General features: G+C 39.7%; 1 protein-coding gene across 1 annotated transcript in view; it reads right to left on the bottom strand.

Moving 5' to 3' along the window:
• Positions 1–11,213, bottom strand: part of LOC118407909 (polycystic kidney disease protein 1-like 2) — a 17,876-nt gene extending 6,663 nt beyond the window's left edge. The window contains exons 1-12 of the mRNA XM_035808483.1: positions 10,955–11,213; positions 10,376–10,483; positions 9,513–9,632; positions 8,931–8,989; positions 8,507–8,581; positions 7,647–7,721; positions 6,553–6,643; positions 6,229–6,386; positions 5,744–5,986; positions 4,936–5,422; positions 4,452–4,600; positions 1,502–1,726 (exon numbers count right to left, since the gene is read on the bottom strand). Of these exons, the coding sequence (XP_035664376.1) occupies positions 1,502–1,726; positions 4,452–4,600; positions 4,936–5,422; positions 5,744–5,986; positions 6,229–6,386; positions 6,553–6,643; positions 7,647–7,721; positions 8,507–8,581; positions 8,931–8,989; positions 9,513–9,632; positions 10,376–10,483; positions 10,955–11,213 (2,049 nt within the window). The remainder of the gene's footprint in view (positions 1–1,501; positions 1,727–4,451; positions 4,601–4,935; positions 5,423–5,743; positions 5,987–6,228; positions 6,387–6,552; positions 6,644–7,646; positions 7,722–8,506; positions 8,582–8,930; positions 8,990–9,512; positions 9,633–10,375; positions 10,484–10,954) is intronic.
• Positions 11,214–22,310: the final 11,097 nt, after the last annotated feature.

Raw genomic sequence — 22,310 nt, 5'->3', positions numbered from 1 at the left:
GATACATATTATAGTAATGCTGAAGCTGAACACATTATTGATACTGCAGGCATGTTGCAAATATGCATACTAGTTAAACAAGTTCATAACAAAAGCTTCTTCGTTCAGTGACACCTCCTGTCATTGTCCGCATATCTAGCGTTTTGCGATAGTCATTGCCTAATAGGGTAGCCCTGGCTGTTTGTCTTTCACAGTCAAACCAATGAATAGATAATTGAATACGTTTATCTATTATTGTTAAATAATGTCAGGGAGAAGAGATGCTGCTACAGTGAACGCTACTTTAGTGTCCAGAAATGGTCCATGTGTCTTTGAACAGAGCAAAATTGGGTTAAATGGAAATGAAAGATATCTAAATGAAAACATTAATGCTGAAGAAAAAAAAGCACTACAATTTCCAGTTGAATAAACTAATCAGCAGAGCAGAAAAGTAATGACTACAAACAGTCATTACAATTCGTCTCTTCTATTGGCCTGATCTGATTGAAGGGTGACACCAACAGCCTCATGGCGTAACACTTGAAACTTACTTGAAACTTTATTACAATCAACTTTGCAGCCCCCATAGGGGCTGAATTGCATTGATTTTACACAACATATCATAACACAAAATAGCACTTCAGTCACCAGCGTTATACATATTGACAATTTGAGAAAGAAGCGAGATATCAATATAAAATCTTAAAACATATTTACATCAACATTTAGATAAAGCTTTTTGGGCTAGTGTCCGCGGTACAAACGACATCTTGTGTCGACTTGTTTTACTATATGGCGTTTTCATTTCCACATTGCGACGTAGATTGTATTGAGTTTTTACAACAGGGGGCAGAAACTGTCTGCAGGGATGTGAAACACACCAGGTTTGTACGGAACATTACAAGATGTATATCTGGACAGATTTATTGGGGCGAACCCCTCTGGGATGAACCCCTCTTTTTTATGTGGCGGGTTCTTTAACATGATTGAGGTATGGCTGTCCTCAAACACGGTGTCTCCATTCAACGTCCTTTCAAAGGGACGCCACTCATTTTTTTTTCATCTGAGTGGATTAAGGAAATTCATGTCAAGCGCGTTTCTCAGGGGCACAACGTCGGAGCAAATCAAGGGACTTGAACTCAGGACCTCTGGGCTTTGAGGAACAACCTAATTTTACCCCGATCAAAATCTTCTTCGTTTCACAACCTTCTTTTAATTCCGTAAACGTTTCGGCGACTATCTGTCGCCTTTATTTCTTTCTTTATTTCTTTATTTCAATTTACCACATGCAAAAACAAGTGGAAGGGAGGACAAAACAGGTGTATCAACACCTTTACAGTACAAAATGACAGTCTAGTTCATATCGCACCAATAATATTTCTTTCATGTTGTACTGACGAAACGTTTGCTGAAGAACTAAATGAAGGTTGTGAAACGAAGAAGACTTTGTTCAATTGATGTACCGACCTGATGAAACTATTTACGGAACCTACCGTTACGCTACGTGATGTCACCAGCTTACCTTCCTTTTTCGTACACGCTCAGCAATCCAGATCACGGCTGATGCAAACGAGTACAGAAAGAATGCCAAGAGGATGGCTGTCACAACGGCACCGTTATCCCTCAAATCATTAACACTGAACTTCAGGAGGTCGAAGGTGTTCGGAGGTGTGGCAAAGTCACGCCCAAAGGCCGTCAGATGATTGCAGTGACAGATGGTTCTGGCTATGGTGGACTGCTCGCTTATCTGTGGAGAGCAGTAAAGAGACATGTAGAAGTTGTTGTCACATTTCGCCAGTCCATTTTTTTATTATAAGCAACAAGCAGCTGAAAAAATTCTGCTATCATAAATTTTCTAGATTTGGACGCGGTATCATCATGAAAGCAATGAAGTACAAATCATTATATATTGCAATCCATACATAGTATGGGATTGCAATATATTGCTTTTCCTTTGTTTCTTCTTCTCCTGTCAAATCTTCAAATTGATTCAACTTTTGCATTTTTGGGCCAAATGAGCTGAAATTTGGCATGGAGGTAGGGATAGTAAATACCCCCAGGTGTTTTTTTCACTTTTTTGATAGAGGCCTTAGAATTTATGATATTTAGGGTTTTTGGTCATTTTTAGACAAAATATGTATATTTTGGGCCCCTGTGCCCTGGTATTACTATTGACCTAAAATTTGGTACAAAGGTGCATTGTACATATGAGCACAGAAAACCATCAACACTCTGTTCATAGATTACTTCAAAAATGAGTTATTTTAGGGTTTTTGGCTATTTTTGACTAAAAATGTATATTCTTGGCTCCTATGCCCTTGTATTAAAACCAAATGACCTGAAATTTGGTACATGGGTGCGTTTGACATATGACCACAGAACCCCATCAACGCTTTATTCATTGTTTACTCCAAAAATGAGTTATTTTAGGGGTTTTGGCCATTTTTGACTAAAAATGTATATTTTATGCTCCTATGCCCTTGTATAGAAACCAAGTGACCTGAAATTTGGTACAGAGGTGCATTGAACATATGCTCACAGGGTCCCATTGACACTTTCTTCATAGATCACTTCAAAAATTAGTTATTTTGGGGTTTTCAGTCATTTTTGTCTAAAAATGTATATTCTTGGCTTCTATGCCTTTGTATTGAAACCAAATTACCTAAAATTCGGCATGAAGGTGTGTGGAACAAGTGCCCACAGTATTTCATTTTCCCTTTGAGCAAACGTTACTTCAAATTGTTGAATTTGGGGATTTTTTCCAGGATGAAGATGGATTGCAATATGCTGTATTTGCTCCTAAGCAAATGTCGGCCTTTCTAGTTTTTCCTTGGTCTCTTCTTCTCCTGTCAAATTCTTCAAATGGATTCAACTTTTTCATTTTTGGGTCAAATGAGCTGAAATTTGGCAAGGTGGTAGGGATAGCAAATACCCCCAGGTGTTTTTTTCACTTTCTTGATAGAGGCCTTAGAATTTATGATATTTAGGGTTTTTGGTCATTTTTAGACAAAATATGTATATTTTGGGCCCCTGTGCCCTAGTATTACAAGCTAATAACCTGAAATTTGGTACAGAGGTGCATTGGACATATGAGCACAGAAAACCATTAACACTTTCTTCATAGATCACTTTAAAAATGAGTTATTTTAGGGGTTTTGGCCATTTTTGACTAAAAATGTATATTTATGGCTCCTGTGCCCTTGTATGAAGGCTAAATGAACTGAAATTTGGTATATAGGTGCATTGGATATATGAGCACAGGGCTTTATCAACACTTTCTTCATAGATCACTTTAAAAATGAGTTATTTTGGGGTTTTTGGCCATTTTTGACTAAAAATGTATATTTTTGGCTCCTATGCCCTTATATGAAAACCTAATGACCTGAAATTTGGTACATAGGTGCATTGGACATATGAACACAGGGTCCAATCAACACTTTCTTTATAGATCACTTTAAAAATGAGGTATTTTGGGTTTTTCGGCTATTTTTGACAAAAAATGTAAACTTTTGGCTCCTATACCCTTGTATGAAAACCTAATGACCTGGAATTCGGCATGAAAGTGTGTCTGGCAAGTGCCCACAGTACTTCATTTTCACTTTGGGCATACAATACTTTAAATTGTTGAATTTTTGGATTTTTTGCCATTTACGGACTAAAATGTTAACTTTTGGCTCCTGTACCTATGTATGAAAACCAAATGGTCTGAAATTTGGTATGAAGGTGCGTATGTTATGTAGCCACAGGGCTCTATTCACACCTATGGTGTACATCAATCAAAAATTGTTAAATTTGGGATTGGCATGCATATGAAGATGGATTGCAATATGCTGTATTTGCTCCTAAGCAAATGTCGGCCTTTCTAGTTATTCATTAATGTTCTGAGAGAAGGGGAGTCAAACGTTCAGTCCCCCGGCCTAATATCACAATGAATGGCCTGAACACAGTTGTCTCTCTGGTCTAAACTATCTGGTCTAACATGCATCAATGATCAGATTAGGCACAGAAATCATAATAAATGTACGTGTATCTATCCAACATAGATGTCTTGAATTACTCTTATTGGCATATCCTAATATCAATCACAAATACCGTACTTGGTACAGTGATTAAAAAGGCAGCCATGTTTACATGTCATGTTGACATTTAAAGTTAGTACAGGCTATGAACAATATGAGACAAAAATCAATTGATTTCTACATTACCAAGTCAAGAACATTCTACAGGTGAACTACCCTACTTTTTCTTTCGTGCATGGTGAAGTACCGCCGCGAACATTTTTGTCTATTATGGTATTAGACTGCAGTCTATGGTATTACCGCGAATTTAAAACCACCGCGAAAAGTCCCTTTCCCCGCTACCGCGAAATTAAATCCCCGCGAACTTAAATGCATTTACAGTATCTAGCACAGGTGTGACAATCAACGTGACTGCTAAAGTGAAGGTCTAAAACCGACGAGAAGTGTACTCACCGTGCAGCCGTCAGTCCTCCAGTCGTCCTGGGTCTCGTTCCAGTAGACGCAGCTCAAACGGACCCACTGGATTCGGTAGGCGTAGACGTCATTGGTATGTGATTCCTTCATGTCAGCTTTTTTCTCAATATCACACTCGGCCAACGGTCCTGAAACAAATTTTAAACAGATCTGAGAAGTGTATTAAAAAAGGCTACTTGAAAATCACCAAAGACTCTGCTGGTCAACACCTTGACAAAGCACAGTTGTCCATCAAAATAAGGCAAACCTACTGCGTGACTTCACAATGTAACATGCCAAATCTCCTGAAACATTTTCAATCATCTATTATTTTCCTTTACAATAAAAGAACAAGTGTCACTAAAATAGTTTAGTAAAATCATCATTGGCAAGACTGCCCCACATCATCTAGCACACACGGTCACCTTTTTAGTTCTGTCAAACACTTGTGCTTGTAGCATCGAACAACATGAAAGATACTCACCAAGAACGGAGACCTTGATGTAGTAATCCACAGGATCATCCTCTCCTTTGATGAACATTGTTGCCTCTGTCCTATCTGTCTCTTCATCGCCACTCAGAGTTTTCACCAAGGCACACTCCTCGGGTAGAACGTACGTCTCCATGGACAGGTTGTAGTTTTGATCATCCGGGCGGCCGCCGTACCTGCCCCACACGCCGTACACCACGCTTGTGTTCAGCGGGGTGATTGTGACCAGGAATCCTTCTGCGGTGTTGTTGAGGTTCAGCAAATGGTAGCTTGAGCTCCCGTTTCCTGGGGTAGGGAAGGCGACGCTTGTCCGAGCCGGCTTGTCTCTGGGGCCTCCCGGAATGGTGATGTTGAAGTCTTCAGTCAGGTTGTTGATGGCCACGGGGATGTTGTTCTGTTGGAGTGACAGTTCAATGACAGGCGAACGTACCTGGTACTCCCTGCGCCCCCAGGTGTATGGGTTCTGTTGGAACTGCATCAACTGAAATATAACAAATGAAACCTTTAATAAGTTTTTGTTACAAGTATCCAGACTTATTCTGCCATTTACGGTTTCGTGTACTGTAACAACTCAACCACGTTACACATGCTGTTAAGTTGAAGGGCAACTTGTAACCGGAAAACTCCTTTCCCGAAAGTTTTAATGAAAAATACCTAATAAAGTAAACAAACAATAAATCATAAATCTAGTGTACAAATAATATAAAAGAAAGACAGGCAAAATGAGGTCTCAATATTGATATCATCACAAAGGTATAAAAGCCAGGGGTCATTGATAAATGGGAAATAGCATGGCACGTACCTTTATATTGACGCTGTGCGGTGTATAGTCGCCGAACAGCGCTACTTTAGACGGAATATGGAAGCTGCCATTCCCGATATGCACCAACTGGCCTCCAAACTGGTCGCCACGAACCCTCTGCGCGCTTAGAGAAACACCGCCCCTCTCGATGGTAATCAGTGGCGCTCCTGGCCTCATGGTGCCGAAGATGGCATTGAACAGACCATCCATAACCCGGTGGCTTTCCTGGACAAGCCTTTCTCTCTGTAAGTAACCCGTGGGGTATCAGATGATTCAGTTATTTTCTCAACAACTGAAGAAAATAGTTTTTTTTATTGGAGGTACACTAAGCAACCACGACAAATCAAAATGTTCTCTTTTAAGACAAGATATGCAAAGCCTATGCACATATAGTGCAGCCGGATTATCTCGACAAGGAAAGTCAAGTAACTTACGGTGGAATGTCGTGTGAAGTCAAGTATTTTTCAAAGTATAAAGGTACTAACCTGAGCTTGGTTCTTCTGCTCCTTTTCTTTTGCCTTTGCAAGGCGCATCTCTGGAGAGAGACTCTGGTCTTCCTCTAGATCAGATGCGATCTTCCCATTAACGTCTTTCGCATCTCTCTCTGGTTCCTCCAGCAGAGAACCAATGGACTCCAACAGAGCTTCAGTAGAACAGAAGCAAATGTTACGTACCAAAGTAATGAACAAATAGACTCAACGGACCCAACCAGAACTGCAGTACAACAGATTTCTGGATGAATAAATAAATAACATATAAATAAGAAAGGACATTGCAAGAAGTATTTCGTAATTTGACATGGTACTTACATCCTCCCACAGACTGGACAATGGACGGGTCAGACATGTCCAGTTTGTCCAGTTTGCTGGTGATGGAATTCAGAACTCCCACGGCCATGTCCTACATGGAAGCATACATGTATCATAATTGTTACCAAGGTTTTCTGTTTAAACGAAGGATTTGAAATCAACACTTTTGTTGCTAAACCAGCATCTAGACATGCAAACATGTTATGCAAAGTTTTACTGATGCAAAACAGAATCAAATGCATTTGTGATCAAAAATAAGGTACGAAGAATCCTTTGAAAATGAAATATTGAATGTTCAACATATTCAAGCATCCAAAAATCATTATGACGTCCATCTAGATGATGTGCCAAATCTCCATGCTGCAGATGTAAACATTGAAATAAGCTTGCACACAATTACTGTAAGTTCAATAATGCCATTGCAAAACAAGATAAGTACAAACACATAGACCAGAAGAAGAGAAAAAAATCGTTTTCTGCACAGCTGCAAGCACGAGTAGTCATGTAGTAGTTGTAGGCTTTGTAGATGAGGAGCTGACCAGTTCAGCTTTGTCAAAATACCTTATCCTCCTGAGGAAGGCCCGGACAGGACCTAATGACAAACGATGATAACTCAGAGATCTTTTGTACACGTTGCGGCGTCTGGGCCCAAACCGTTTCAGATGCCAATGTTTTAATTGCCTCCCTGCAGATCTAAAACAAGGATAAAATTCAAGGTTGAACGTCTTTGTTCCTCATCCTCGGTAGGACGTAAAATGGAAGTCCCATGTCTGGGGAGAGCCATACCCCAGGCACGTTAAAGAATCCACCACACGTGCGATGGTGAGGTGTGAGTGGTTCAAAACCTACAGTCCCTTGGCCGCACCTGGGGCAATTACTGTCGTATTGAGGTCACCTGAGTGGCGCCAATTGGCAGCTCGCTTCAGACCCTTGCGATTTAGCCCCGCCTATTGTAAGCTCTTCGCAATTCAGCCCCTGGCTGTTAAGAGAGAGTAGTCGACCCATCCAATAACAATCCTGATCAAAACTCCATAGATCATCCCCATGTTTCTACCTGACGTTTTAATATCTACAGACTACCAAACTATGCTCACCTGTGCCCTTTCCTCAGCAGCTGATATTTGCTGTTCCGACACAGCAGCATGTACAGAGACACCCCGAGTCTTCGACTAAATATTGGACAAATTGCAAGGATAGAAAAGTTTGCCGTTATCATCACATTTGGATCTTAAAAAGAGCAAAGTATGATGTGCTGTAAAATCAATGTACAAGTCTGGCTAATTTGCTTGTATCATGCGTACCTAAACTCATATTCAGGTTCAGGTCCGGATTCAGGTCCAGCAGTTAAGGTTCAGGTCCTGACTTTAAGTCCGGACCTGAACCCATCATTGCATATTATGTGCACTAGAAATTTTTCTTTTTTTTAGGGGGAGGGGGGGTGGTGCATATAAAATTGCCTACAAGCATGAATTGAAATGCAATGTGAAAAATACATGCAAATTATATACAGCCAGTGTAAACATGAAATGTTTTTGTCTTTTTCCAGTGCAAATTTACTGTCTATGGAAGATTTTAGATGGTTAAGAACAAAAAAAAGGGAACATTAAGGACATATAGCTTTTTGCAGGTCCGGACTTTGCTCCAGACATTTAGTTTTTTTTTTTTTGGACTTGGACCTAAACGTTTTTAGGTCCAATTCCAAGTCCAGGCTTTAGGTACGCAGCACTATCTGTCACTCACTAAATTTAGAAACATGGTCATTATGATCAAAAATAGGGTTCATGCTAAAATGCTTCCGTCCAAAGGACAATTTCTGTGGGTGCTTCAAACCTGGACCATATCACACGCTGTCTTATTTGTTTTAACACCATACTGTAAATTTTGGGAGATATCTCTGTACGAGTAATAGTTGAGAGAATATCAATTCTGGAAGGTAGAACTGGGTGTGCCTAACCTGCGCCAGTATCTGCAGTACATCCTGTGGGTTTGGGGAGACGGATGCTGCATAGATACTGCCCAGGCTGTTTACCTATTAAAGAGGAATACAGGGCAGTACCGTAAGAACATATATTATAATCATCTGCATATACATCTCGACAGGATCAGAGTTCTTGCAGTTTTCAAGGGAAAAATGACCCTCTTACCCAAAGCCTTACAAAATAGACTACATTAGTAATAGACTCTCTCTCTCTGAGAGAGAAAGAGAGAAGAAGAAGAAGAGGAGGAGGTTGAAGAAGAAGAAGATGGAGAAAAAGACGACGAAGAAGAAAAGGATGGACTACACCAAAGTGTGTCTGGGATCCTTTCAATATTTAAGGATTTACAGGAGCTTGCAATTGCCCCCCTCCCCCAATACCTGGAACTTTAGAAATACATACCTGGTCTGCTGGCGTTGCGGTATTTCTCAACGGCAGCCTGCTGCTGGTCTCTTTGGTTTCTGCACAGCATATACAAAATCATTTATCCAATCACTAATGATTTCTACTTCAGAATCTGTGGATGGTATCAAAGCAAGGCATTGCAAGAAAAGAGAGTAATGCAATTCAAGAGCAGATGTATGGCGGCAAGAAAGAAACTTAGATATTTCTTTTTTTATCTAGTATTGTTTCATGGCAATACATGTTTAGTCAGTTCCTATGTCGATTTGTGCTATGACGATCTGAAATCTTAAGATTCTTTCAAAGGGACTATATTTCCAGTCAATCAAAGGAAAATATATTCTCCAATCAGAGGACGAGTCGCGGAGATATAGTAGTAGTCGGAATGTCACCGTCTCGCTCATCTCAGAGACTGCACGACCCAACCTCTGCTTGGAGAATATGGAAAATATAGTTCTAAATACCTCATCAAATCTTTGATTTCAATGAGAATATCATTATGTAACCATGTTAAAATTTGCGCACATTTTGCGGCACTTATTACATTTACATTAGGTGCTATGTCTCATTGTATTGTATAACCTTGTGAAACATGTCCAGGTTGCTGCGTGGTGGATCCAGGCAAGGGTATTTCCCTTGCATTTGGCGTTGTCGTCACCCTACTTGTCTGCTGAGTTGTATCAGTGGTTGTTGATGTGAAGACTGTGGAGAAAACATCAAGCTATAACATAACAAGCACAACCTACAATGATACAAACATAACACGCAAAAACCAAGTTTTTATTTGTTTATCAATCTTCAGGGTTGTCGCTTCAGTTGTTTATCAACTGATTTTTAGGGGAGCCGGAGACCAACATGCAACAAATCAACAACGTCGAAATTAAGCCTCATTACAAGTATTGCCACTGGGCAAACTCTTAACATGTTGAATAAAACGCGCCAGAAGGCGGTATGTTTCCTGTGGCAATAATGCCTTTGTGGCTTGATAATGTATTTTCCAGTCTTGCTATGTTTATTGTTTATTGTTCATTGACTCGTTTAGTTGTTGACATATGATTGTAACAACAACTCTTACAGGAGTAATACACATAATACTTGGACACATACAGTTTGTAACATACACAACATCTAACATGTCAATAAAAAATCATCAAACAAACGCATGTGCTTTATCAAAAATTATCAAGTCCCTTATGTGTCATTATCTATTTCGCATGTGTTTTACTAGCTGTTGTCTGAAATTCTTGGATGTGCTCACAGTTTGCAACTCATGTGATAGTTTGTTCCATTCGGATGTTGCTCTATATGTGAAAGATTTCTTAAGACTGTTTGTCTTTGGTTTCTCAGTTCTAAAGTTTTTCCGTGTTGCATGTCCCGTGTGATAGCTGCGCTCGTTAGATACCAAATGTAACCAGCACTATGGTGTTAGAAACGAGAGAACCTACCGTTGTCCCCTACGGTTGTAGCCGGTGGTTGGGTGGAAAGGAGGGTTGTGAACCGACTTGTCTGCTTGGTTGTAGCAGAGGTTACAGGTGAAGTGGTTGGCGTGGCAGCTGGCAGAGAAAAGACTGGTTAATCTAGCAGACTACTTCTCGAACTTAAAAAAAAAAAAAACTTTTATGAGAGGAAGAGTACTAAAAAAAGTTCCGAAATATATCTGGACTAAATACGAGCATTTACTATTCCAATGAAACTACAAAGAGTAATACAATTTTAATCACTATACAGAAATACAACAATCTCAGAAAGCAGCGTGACAAAATATCTTTGGTTTGATGGTGATTTGGTTTTTATTCATTCGAACATTGAAGATAACAGTCTAGCAGTTAACTAGATGTTAATGTATTTAGCTGAAAACTGTTCAACAAAGTAATGCAACTCGGACTGAAACACTTACAAACGTCTAAGACATGTGCAGCTCTAAAATATATCTACAATTCGTTAGAAACTACTACAATGCTTATTGTTTAGAATTAGGGCTTGACTGCTACATTACCAATAAGAATATTTTCTTCACCAATCACCTGTGACTGCCTGTATCATTGCCGCTTCACTCTGCGACCTCCAACCGCTCGAAGAGAACAGGGATGTCACCCTGATGACGTATACAGTCTCTGGTGACAGGCCAACCACCGGAAACGATGCCTCGTCTGTGCTCTGATTGACAACTGTCGTGTCCAGCCCGGACACCACGACACGGTAACCCTCAAGGTCAGGGTCAGCGGATGGAGACCACGTGACTTTGAAGCTTTCATCCGTGATGTCAGTTACGGCCAGGCTCATCGGGGGATCCACAGCTGTAAGATGTAAAAACAATCACACGGACGTTAAGAAATGTTCACTTTTAAAATAGATTTTCTTCAGAACAAGATTTTTAGTATAATGGGTTCAATTACAGCAGCGCATATGTGATTATAGAGTCAATTCCAAGTCACCGAGGTGTTCAATATAACATTTGTTATAAGTTTGAACTATTCTAAGTAAAACAATATTTCAGTCACAATGATTCCAAATAGTTCGAACAATTGAAAATGAAAGTTTTAACATGTTTGAACTTGCTGATATATGTTGTTAACCTTTTGGAAGTGAAAAATATCTCTCTTTTTAGAACAATCTATGTGTTTTTTCTCTGTTGTTCCAACAATTTGAGTCATTTTCTAGACGGCAGGTTTGGGCTATTGGCCTCATAAACGAAGGTGCTAGGCTAGCTCCTTTCTCTGATTTGTGAGATTTTAGTAGTTTTTTTTACAGCTGGACAGTGGCGGTTCTTTTGTGGGAAGCTGTCAGACAGACAGAATTTCCTGTACTTGGCAGGCATGTATAAATTTCCTAATTTCCCTCTTCCCAGCCCACTGACTCAGTTACAGAATATTGTATCAATGTTCCAACGTATTACAACAAATGATGAATCTATGTTGGAACAGTTTAGAAACTAACAGAAATAATGTATTCGATGTTAGAAATGTTTCTGACATGTATTAGTTCAGTAGGAAATATTCCGAAGTTGCAAATAGTTCTAAACAGTTACTTAGAGTGCTAGAGGTTAGAAAAGAAAGACAAGTAGATATGTGCAGCTTCCTGTGTCAAAATGACAACAGGGTTTAGGCATGCAGAATACTTAGTACACCCTGGACAATTCTGGAAAATTCTGGTAGAGTTCTCCAGAATTCTGGCTCAGGTTTCCAAAATTCTCCAGAATTCTGACTCGGATTTGCAGAATTCTGGAAAATTCTGGCTCAGTGGTGCAGAGCCAAAATTCTCCAGAATTCTCCAGAATTCTCCAGAATTTTCCAGAATTCTCCAGAATTGGCTTTGTTCCTGGAGACATCTAATTGCAATATATATATTAAATACCTTTTAAACCATACTTGTAAGTGTTGATTCATTTGGTTAATCAATTTTCAAATGGTTAAGGTTTGTCCAAAATTAAACTAGAAGTCCAAAATAAAGCTGGAGAGTGGTTTAGTATAGCCTGAGTACTATCCTCCGTAGTGACCGCTGGCTCACGACTTTCGCTTGCTAACAACGAGCCAGCGGTCACTACGGAGGATGGTACTTAGGCTATGTTTAGTCACTACGGAGGATGGTTCTCAGGCTAGGTTTAGTACTTTTTTTGTGAAAGATGATAAACAACAAAGATATTGGTGCACACGATACCTTTATCACAAAGCTGTGATTTCCATCCATCCTGACACCCAGCCGAGCAGACTCCCGACATCGTGTCACAATTCACGTCCCCACCCTGGCAGTGGCCGCATGCTTATTAAAAACACAATGTACACAATATGAACAATCGCCTGGCCAAATAAGGGGACTTTGGCCAAGTTAGGAATAAAAGCCTAGTAGGAGTTAATTTGCCTAGGAGTGTTGGCCGGCCTGGCGGAGTCTGTGAGATGTCGCCATCACCTTTGAAGTCCTCTAATTGTTATCTAATAGTTGGTAAATGATGAAGTAATCCTTTCATGGCTTTAGCAGTAGTGGGCCTGACATAGGAAGACGGTTAGAGGTCACAAAACTTCAAAGTTATAGCCACAATAGCACCATGAAACAAAGTCAATGAACAGCACACTGTTGTCGTAGATCACAAACTATACTCCTCTGGGGTGTTTTCAGTCTGATTTGGCCAAATTTACTATTTTTCCAGCAACCTGGTAGAGGCTAAAAATAGAGGGCAATTCAATGTTTCTTTGCAAGTTTTTAATTTTTAACATCGTTGCAGGTAAACATTTGAATTATCTTCTACCTAACCTGGCATCAATTTTGGGTTAACAAATTACAAGAACTATGTGGCCGAGTTTACCGTAGTTTAATTAGTAAGTTTGGCCAATTGATTAGTGTAAGTAATCTCCTCAAGTGCCCATTTTGAGAATAAGCTCCTTGATAAATCATAAACCGCTTTTGAATCTGTACATTGTAGTTCATGAAAATTGTAAACCTTTTATTAAACAAATGCTTAGAATAATTGCTTTGTATAGAGATGTCACAAGGACATATTCACGGGCGAGCAGAACGCCATTTTCCTCTAAAAATCTCAGAACCCTTTTTGCCTTTTTGTCTTCCTCTGCTTCCAAAATAGAAGTCAAACCCAAGCAGTTTGAAAATAGCCAACACTAGTATCTGAGTAGTATCTTTTTACAATAATGTTTAAATCATTATCAGTTGTCACATATTTGTCAACTAGGTCTCTACCATGTACCTGCACTTAGCCCTTGGGCATGAACTTTTAAATCAACTAATATGAATTATGCATTTATGGGAAAGTATTGTGAAGATTTTGCAATTTGTATGTGTTACCTACTCGTTGTTGTTAACAGCCTCTCATGCATGATATAGGAGAATTCTTGTACACAACCAGGATGTGCTTACTTTGCTTAACCCTATTCAGACCGGGCTTTTTTGGTCATCCCTGGACCGGGGGGGGGCTTTTGAGGCCCTCCACTTCTAAGTCCTATAACTCTAAAACGACGTGCCGTAGGGCCACAAAATTTTTAGGACATGATTTGAAAATAATATCTGACAAGTATGTGACGTTTGACGTTACGTTGACGTAAGATGACGTAATTATGACGTCATCAACTTGATTACATTGGCCAAACCCATGAAAAATGGGTATTCTCAGAAAACTTCAAGTTATGCTGAAAAAATGTAACAACAAGTGCAGATAACAGAATAATAATGTTTATTACGACTTGCGTTGCCAATAGCAACATCAATGACGTCAATATGACGTCATAAAATGACGTCATGCACATCTAAGATACGAGTTGGGCTCCGCCATATTATATCCACCACCTTGAATTTTTAAAAATACTTTTTTTGCAACAAATAATCACAAAGGGCAATGGAAATAGACTAAATTCATTCATTTAGATGTTTTTTGATGAAAAAATACCAGGTAGTTGCAAATTTTAAGGGATAATTAGCTTGTTTTTCTTGATCTGGCCATTCCGTCCGCCATCTTGGATTTTGGGCTGATGACGTAATCAAATTAGCATAATTTATGCATATATAATTATGAAAGATATGCTGAATAATATAAGATTTTATTTAGGTAACAAAATCACAGTAATATAGCAAATAAATTTGAAAAATACATTGTTAGAACCAAAAATAGTGATTTTTGGCAAAACTGCCTGTCAACAAACGGTTGCCATGGCAACAAGAAAAAATGGAAAATTTGTCAAACTTCGTAGAATTGTTGCCAACAATATTTTAGGAAAACTCACTAAATTTGGTGACTCTAGCGTAAGCCGTTCTGGCGTTATAGGACATCGAAGTTAGCGCGGGCCTCAAAAGCCCCCCCCCCGGTCTGAATAGGGTTAACTTTCGGTGTCTATCAAACATCTTCCTCAGAGCTTCTGACTGGAGCTCTGCTTCTCGCCGCTATATGTAGCCGATGTAGATGGCGCTTTTGCGGCGAGAACACAATCCCAAACGTGGCCAAGATTGTATTCCCCCTCGTCCAAAGGGACGTAAGCAAAGTAAGTACATCCTGGTTGTGTACAAGAATTCTCCTATATCCTATAGCTATATTCTACCAACTTGATGAAATTATTTTCGGAATGAGGCCTGTCTTTTTTTCATAAACCAGTCTAAAACTACTACAATTCTCTAACAACATTCTACCTCCACAGCCGTAAGCGTCTGCCATCAACACGAACCCCTGGCGGCAGAGGCATCTGTATCCCCCCGGGATGTTGGAACAGATGTGGTCACACCAGCCGTTCAGTGTGGCACATTCGTCCGGCTCTACGAATGGAACATAAGCAAAAGTTAGGGCGACAAAACAAAGACCAACAAAACGACAAAACAAAGGTCCCACTCGGGTTTAAAAAAAGTTGACTTTAAAGGTCTTGCAACATCCTAGTCATCAAAGCACAATAATCCATTATCATAACAACGCAGTCATGCATGTCGGTAGTGAAGACTATCCTTGTGACCATGGAGTGGGGGGAGCTTGCATACTATACCGGCGATTGCAGCATGCAGAATTCAAACACATGTTGAGGTGGTATCCCATTGCATTTGCAACACGCTTGCGTCACTGCGGGGTTCGAAAAATACTCAACGAATTTCAGAGATAAAGAACGAACTTTTTCTGTATTTCGTTATCTTCTAAGTTGGCCAATCAGAGGCCCCCATTCCCACGTCAAAAGTGGTCGGTTATTAGAACAACAGACCACTTTTTGGACCGCACCATTATACAGGGAACAGGACGCTAATACTAGTGTTTATCGATCATATCTATTAAACAGGGTATTGTACTTTATTTCGAACAATTTATGTTTAAATATAATACAATACAATACATTACAATAAAAAATGTATAAATAATATTTAAACAGAAAAAGATTAAACATGATTTTGAAAGGAATTTTTGTGAAATAACTGTGTCAGGCTATATGATAATAACGTTAATGCCCCGCCTTATCCCCGGGATATAGGCTGAGATTACACCGGGTCAAGTGGTAAAATAACCTAATAAACCTTTGGTTTATTCGGTGGTTATCTTACCGGGCTATGGATTATCTCACCATATACACCGAGGATAAGGCGGGGCATTAACCCTTTATTATGACCGGGCAGGGGTAGATTCTGGCCCACTACACCGGCCTTTTTAGTTTTCACCGTCGCCGCGCGATGAAACCTAACCCAAACCCTTACTCCCCCCCCCCCCCGTCTGCGCTAATTAACTCGACGGGGCGGCTACCCTCACCGGACCGAAGAGATAAAGGCGAGCGCCTGATCGCCATCGTATGGCTTCGAGGCTAGGTTTGCTACAGTAAATCAGAATTAGATAAATGATATTGCCGAAGAATGATGTGAGGTAATTAATGCTCCTGAATATTTGAATCAAGAACATTACGAACTAGAGTTCCACGAACACATACCTTTGCCAAATAAACCAGATTTGTTATGTAGAATGATGTCTGTAGACATAAATGTGTTACTCGTTACATTTTATTTTGTATGCCTGGAGTTGGCTCATAAAATTTTGCCATTGATTATACAAATTATATCCCTATTTACATAATTAATATCAAATTGTATCAAGCATCACTTAAGCTATCAGCATACCAAAAATCATGATGATTTTTTTATCCCTTCTTGATTATTCTCTTTCAAAGTCTGAAACTAGTCCGACTCCTGCAGTTCAAGAAAAGACGTTAGGGGACCCAAACATACACCTCTTACTCTCTGCCATCTTTCTCAGTTACATATGTGACACGTTTGAAAGTCCTATCACGGAATGCAGTGGATTTGTCAACTTTCCTAATTAATTATGCAAATTAGCTTATGATTTGCATGATTAGAATTCCATCATATAAGTCTTCCCTTTTGCTATCTACATACAAAAAATTATGACGATCCGTCAACACGTTCATATTTTCTCATTAATTATGCAAATGAGGCCATCAGACACACAGACTCACAAGCCCAAAACATAACCTTAGCCATTTTGGCAAAGGTAACAAAGTTTGTTTCACAGACCCACCAGTCGCATTTCGTCCAACAAGAACCAGACTTTCTCGGCGAACTCCGATGGTGATGATCTCTACCGTGTACACCACGCTTGCCTGAAGTCCCTCAATCAAAGCAGATCTTTCTGCTGGACCCGGGGAGGGGCTGAGCTGTTCTGTCGCCTCCCCCTGTCCGTACATGATGCGGTATCCGGTCACGACCGCATCAGGGGGCACCCAGGTGAACCTCAGCATGGACGTCGTCTCGGTCGCGTTAACGAACTGAAGGTCTGTAGAGGAGCTCATTACTGAAAAATACAGGGTCAAAATTAGTGCTTTCTCCTGACGTAGTGAAGTCTGATGATGCATTTGATGAATGTTGAGGAATTTGTGTCTTCATTCCGTGTATTAATCCTGTTCTGCATGTGCTATAGGTTGGATGGCCTGAGGCCACAATCTGCAATAAACTTATCGTTATTAAGACTCAAGTCAGATTTGCTGGATTCCAAAATGTATCAGTTTTCCATACCGGCCTGGATCTGATATATTTTACATGTTGTAGTTTTAACCACAAGAACAGACCATGGAGATGAAATGCTAAGGTTAGATACATGATGATAGATACATTAACATTAACCACATATACACCCTCTTATAACCCTACAAAAGAAATTCATGCGAATATCCACTGCCTCTGATTTTATTTCACATACAGCCCCTCTATTTCTAAAATTGAAAATATTATATATGCGTCATATCAATGAGTTGCAAATTAGTATATTCACGTTTAACCTCCTGTCCAACAATATCCCCGATATATTTGAAAAATTTTCTAAACCCTAATTCACTTGTACACAACTATCATACCGGACAAAGAAATCAACTACCTATTCCTCTCTTCCGCACATCATTAGCGAAGTTCTCCGTAAAATACAGATGTGTCACAATATGGAACAGCATTCAGACAAATATACAAAAAACTATTTTCTTACGTTTAAAAGTGCCCTGAAAACCCATCTCATAAACCGCTCTAGCCCTTTATAGAAGTCTCAAATGGTCAGTTATTATCTTATCTCAATTTATATTACTATTATTATTTGATTATCCTTCTGTATCGTTATCACATCCTATGTGTTACTCTTCTTTGTTATTTATTGACTACCATACATTTTGAATAGAGGAGGAGGGCATAGTACAAGCTGCGGTTAATCCCCCTGCACCTGTTTTATGCATTCTTTTCTGTATTGTTTTATGTATTTTGTTGTACGAATAAATAAGCAAACAAACCAGTTTAAATTTTGAAAAATATTTCCGTCACAAAGTTCTGCATCTAAGTCTATTAACGATCTTTTGTTGTATCCACTAATAAGAAGTAGTCTTTCCTCACTTGTGGTTGTCCTTGCTGTTGTCACATTATTGTTCCAGCGACTATCATATAAGTCCAACACCGTCAACTTGATGATATAATCAGTCTCCCGTGTCAGTCCCGCCACCTGAAGCCATGTCTGAATCGTGCTCTGATTCACAGCTGTCACCGTGTTCAGGTCGGACACCACGACACGGTACCCCTGAAGGTAGGGGTAAGCGGGTGGAGACCAGGTGACATTGAACCCTTCATCCGTGACGTCAGTAACGGTCAGGTTCCGGGGTAGATCCACAGCTGCGGAAGGACAATATTCACACAGATGAACTATTCTTTAATCTGACAGTCTTATTGTTTCTCCATCACCTCAGTAAACAAAAACATAGTAAACAACTAGAAAGGCCGACATTTGCTTAAGAGCAAATACAGCATATTTCAGCCATACCCCTTCCCACGCAACATTGGACTGTTCCAAATCACCCCTGCGCAAAAATGGAACATCCTCTTAACAGTACATTATCCCCTAAAGTGGACTGGTATTGTGAATTGATTCCAGGTAAAAACAGAGCTTGCTTCTATTTTTCAGAAAATGACAATAATCACACCTTCCATTCAGAAAAGTTTCATCATGACTGAAAATTGTTGAATGACTTCATGTAATGTCATTAACAATTTTCAGTACGATAACTAGGTGTAAGTTTAAAAAAGTATAAGCTCCTTGTGATGTGGGTACATTTATTATTGCAGTGAACTTTTTTTATTCAAGTAGGGCATACGATTTAATAATTATCAAGCAGGTGCAGGTACTGTAGGAGCGTTTGTTTTCTTCAAGCTGTAAAACTGTTAAACTGTTTTACTTTGTATGCAATCAGCCATCGAGCCTATTTTTATTTTAGTTTAACAACTTCCTGCCAGACCATGAAGATACGATTGAACCTTGTTCGAGGATTTATTTTCGTCTGTCTGGTCAGTCTGTTCATACCCTGGCGCTGAGAGTCTTTTATTGGGCTGAAACTCTGGTAGTTTAAAGTTACTTACAATTTAAATGTTCAAAGTTTATGTCAAACAACAACAGCACTAGCAAATGTGGGCACTATAGACAGGTGGTCACTATAGAGAAAATGCTGATCTATTGACTAGGAGCCATACGTTACACATGATTTCAGTACACTGATCATTAATCATTTAAACATTGCACAGGTAAGCCAATTGTTTAGATGTACAATTAAGTTCAAATAATTCTGAAGAGAAATATTGATGAGAAAATAATCATTCTCGCCACTGTCTAACTTATAATTACGTATCAAAACTAAACGCAGATTTTCTAACTAACGCACCTTTCGCCGACTTCATCAAAGGACCGCCGGCTATCAATCAAACACGGCTGTTGATTAGACTTAGAGTTTCAAACAGTCATGTGCTGTGTGCCAGTTGACAGCGAACTTCATGCTACGTGATGTTTTACATTGCTTGGACCTTCTTTCCTACAGCGGTGCTTCTACAAAATATTTAGACTGTAACACTGAGTCCCACATGTTTTATAGAATAGAATTTGACGCAGAACAGCATTTTTTGCTGGGTATTTTTCTTGAAACATGTCCGTGGGAATATCAGCGAGGCGGCGACGTAGGGATATCAGACCGTCAACAAAAGTCGCACGGCGGCTAACGGCGCAGCGAAGATACTAGCGCTATAAATAAGCGCTTCAACTAAGGATGGCAACCCGTACAATATTTTTGTATACTGTTGAGCTAAGTAAAGTTTGTTGTTTATGAGGTTTTAGTTGTCTTTGAAGCTTTGACCCGAAATATTTTAAAGTCAAACTGCTGAAGAGAAGTAAGTGACTGCTACGATTATCGTAGATATGGCCCTAAAAAAAACTGATAAAAGAAGCCTTCTCAATAGTCTAAAATGCAAGAGCTTCCGGGGGGCTTCGCCCACCTGGGTCCCCCCCACAGTGGCCCTGCCCCTGGACCCCGCCAGGGACATTCGGCGGCCCCCGGACCCCTGTCCGACGCTTTGAAAAAATCCTGGCGAGAAGTCTGTACGGCCTGAGTCTTCAAGTTAACGTATTGTGTGGTCCCGCTTATGAATATTAATTAGCCTTCGCTTTCCTCTTCGCTGATTGGCTGAACCATTTATTGAATTAACTCTTCCTGCCGGCTAGACGCAGGTGCAGATGTCGGCTCTGTGGGGTGAACGTCCGAAAGGTCATGGCATGGAGAACGAAAGAAAACCAATTTCCCCCCAAAAAAGTGCTGTAATTAAGCCTTTTACAGTACTTTATGCCAAAAATTTCACTTGGATCATTTTACCAACTATCTTATGCCTATCTAGACCAAATGTTACTCATACCAGGGTACAGGGGTGCAAAATAAGACCGTCAACAACAGTCGCACGGAGCTAACAGCGCAGCGAAAATACCATCGCTAGCGTTTCAACTTCGGATAACAAGTTATAAGTACTGTTGAACTCAGTAACGTTAAAGTTTGTTTTTGGTTGCCTTTGACGGTTTGACCTGAAATAGTGTCACGCTAAACTCCTGAAGAGAAGTTGAGTGACTGCTGCGATTATCATAGATATGCCCCTAAGAACTGATACAATATAAAGCCTTCTGAATAGTCTAAAATGCGAGAGCCTTAGGCGGGCTTCGCTCCCCCTGGCGGGAACACTGCTATATGCGGGATCATGAGGCCCCGCTTATGAATATTAATTAGCCTTTGGCCTCCTCTTCGCTGATTGGCTAGGTCTTTGATTCAATTAACTCTCCGGCTGACGCGCACAGGTGTGGCTCTGTGCGGGGTCACGGAAGGTCACGTCAGGAGGCCAAAAGAAAACAAATTTCCCCTCAGAAAAGTGCCAAAATTAATCATTTTAAAGTTGTTTATGTCAAAAATTTGACTTGAATCTTGTTACCAAGTATCTAATGCCTATCTATACCAAATTTCAGGTCATTTAATTGTAATAACAGGGTACAGGAGCCAAAAGTGTCCTTTTTTGGTCAAAAATTGGCCAAAAATCGCAAAAATAAGCATTTTGTTGCACTGTACACCAAAAGTGTTATTGAATTTATATGAAGGGATTATCAAGGCACATCTGTTTTAAAATTCAGCTCATTCGGTTGCAATACCAAGGTACAGGAGCCAAAAGTGTCCTTTTTTGGTCAAAACTTGGTCAAAAAATCGCAAAAATAAGCATTTTGTTGTACTGTACACCAAAAGTGTTATTAAATTTATATGGGGGCATTATCAGGGCACATCTCTGTCAAATTTCAGCTTATTTGGTTGTAATACCAGGGTACAGGGGCCAAAAGTGTCCTTTTTTGGTCAAAAATTGGTAAAAAAATCGCAGAAATAAGCATTTTGTTGTACTGTACACCAAAAGTGTTATCAAATTTATATGGGGGCATAATCAAGGCACATCCCTGTCAAATTTCAGCTCATTTGGTTGTAATACCAGGGTACAGGGGCCAAAATATACAGTTTTGGTCTAAAATTGACCAAAAAATCTCAATAAAATCATTTTAGAGGCAGATATGAAAAAAAATGAGAAAAAAGCATCAAGGTATTGGCCCATTCTACCCCTGTGCCAAATTTCGGCGGAGATGAATCACTTTGAAGATTTGACAGGAGAAAGAAGAAGAAACATTACGAATACAATATATTTCACCATACTATTTTCACCGCTAAAAATACACGCTCGTGCAGCCGTTGATTTTATTTGGTAAAACTAAGTACTCTTTTAGATACCCACTCGGAGTAATGCACGAAGACACATATTGGACCATACTGGGATATTTTGTTCCCTGGGAACAAATAATCTTTACCAGGCTCCGCAGATCGGTGGTCTAACATAGTAGGAAGTGGACAAATTGAGTCACAATAGGACCAGAGAGACCCCCAAACTGCTTATTGAAGAGGTACAGAGTGCTAAGCTGAAATTGTTACGTACAGGTTTTAACAAAATTTCATAACTTTAGCAATGTTGAAGACCACAAATAACAAAAGAACCTCTCCTGCTTGTCTGTTATTTTCGCAAACCCTTTTCTGTAATACC

The sequence above is a fragment of the Branchiostoma floridae genome, unplaced genomic scaffold (assembly GCF_000003815.2).
Source record: "Branchiostoma floridae strain S238N-H82 unplaced genomic scaffold, Bfl_VNyyK Sc7u5tJ_1499, whole genome shotgun sequence".
Taxonomy (NCBI): domain Eukaryota; kingdom Metazoa; phylum Chordata; class Leptocardii; order Amphioxiformes; family Branchiostomatidae; genus Branchiostoma; species Branchiostoma floridae.
Note: the sequence above shows the minus strand (reverse complement) of the source record. Positions and strands in the feature narration are given on the sequence as shown.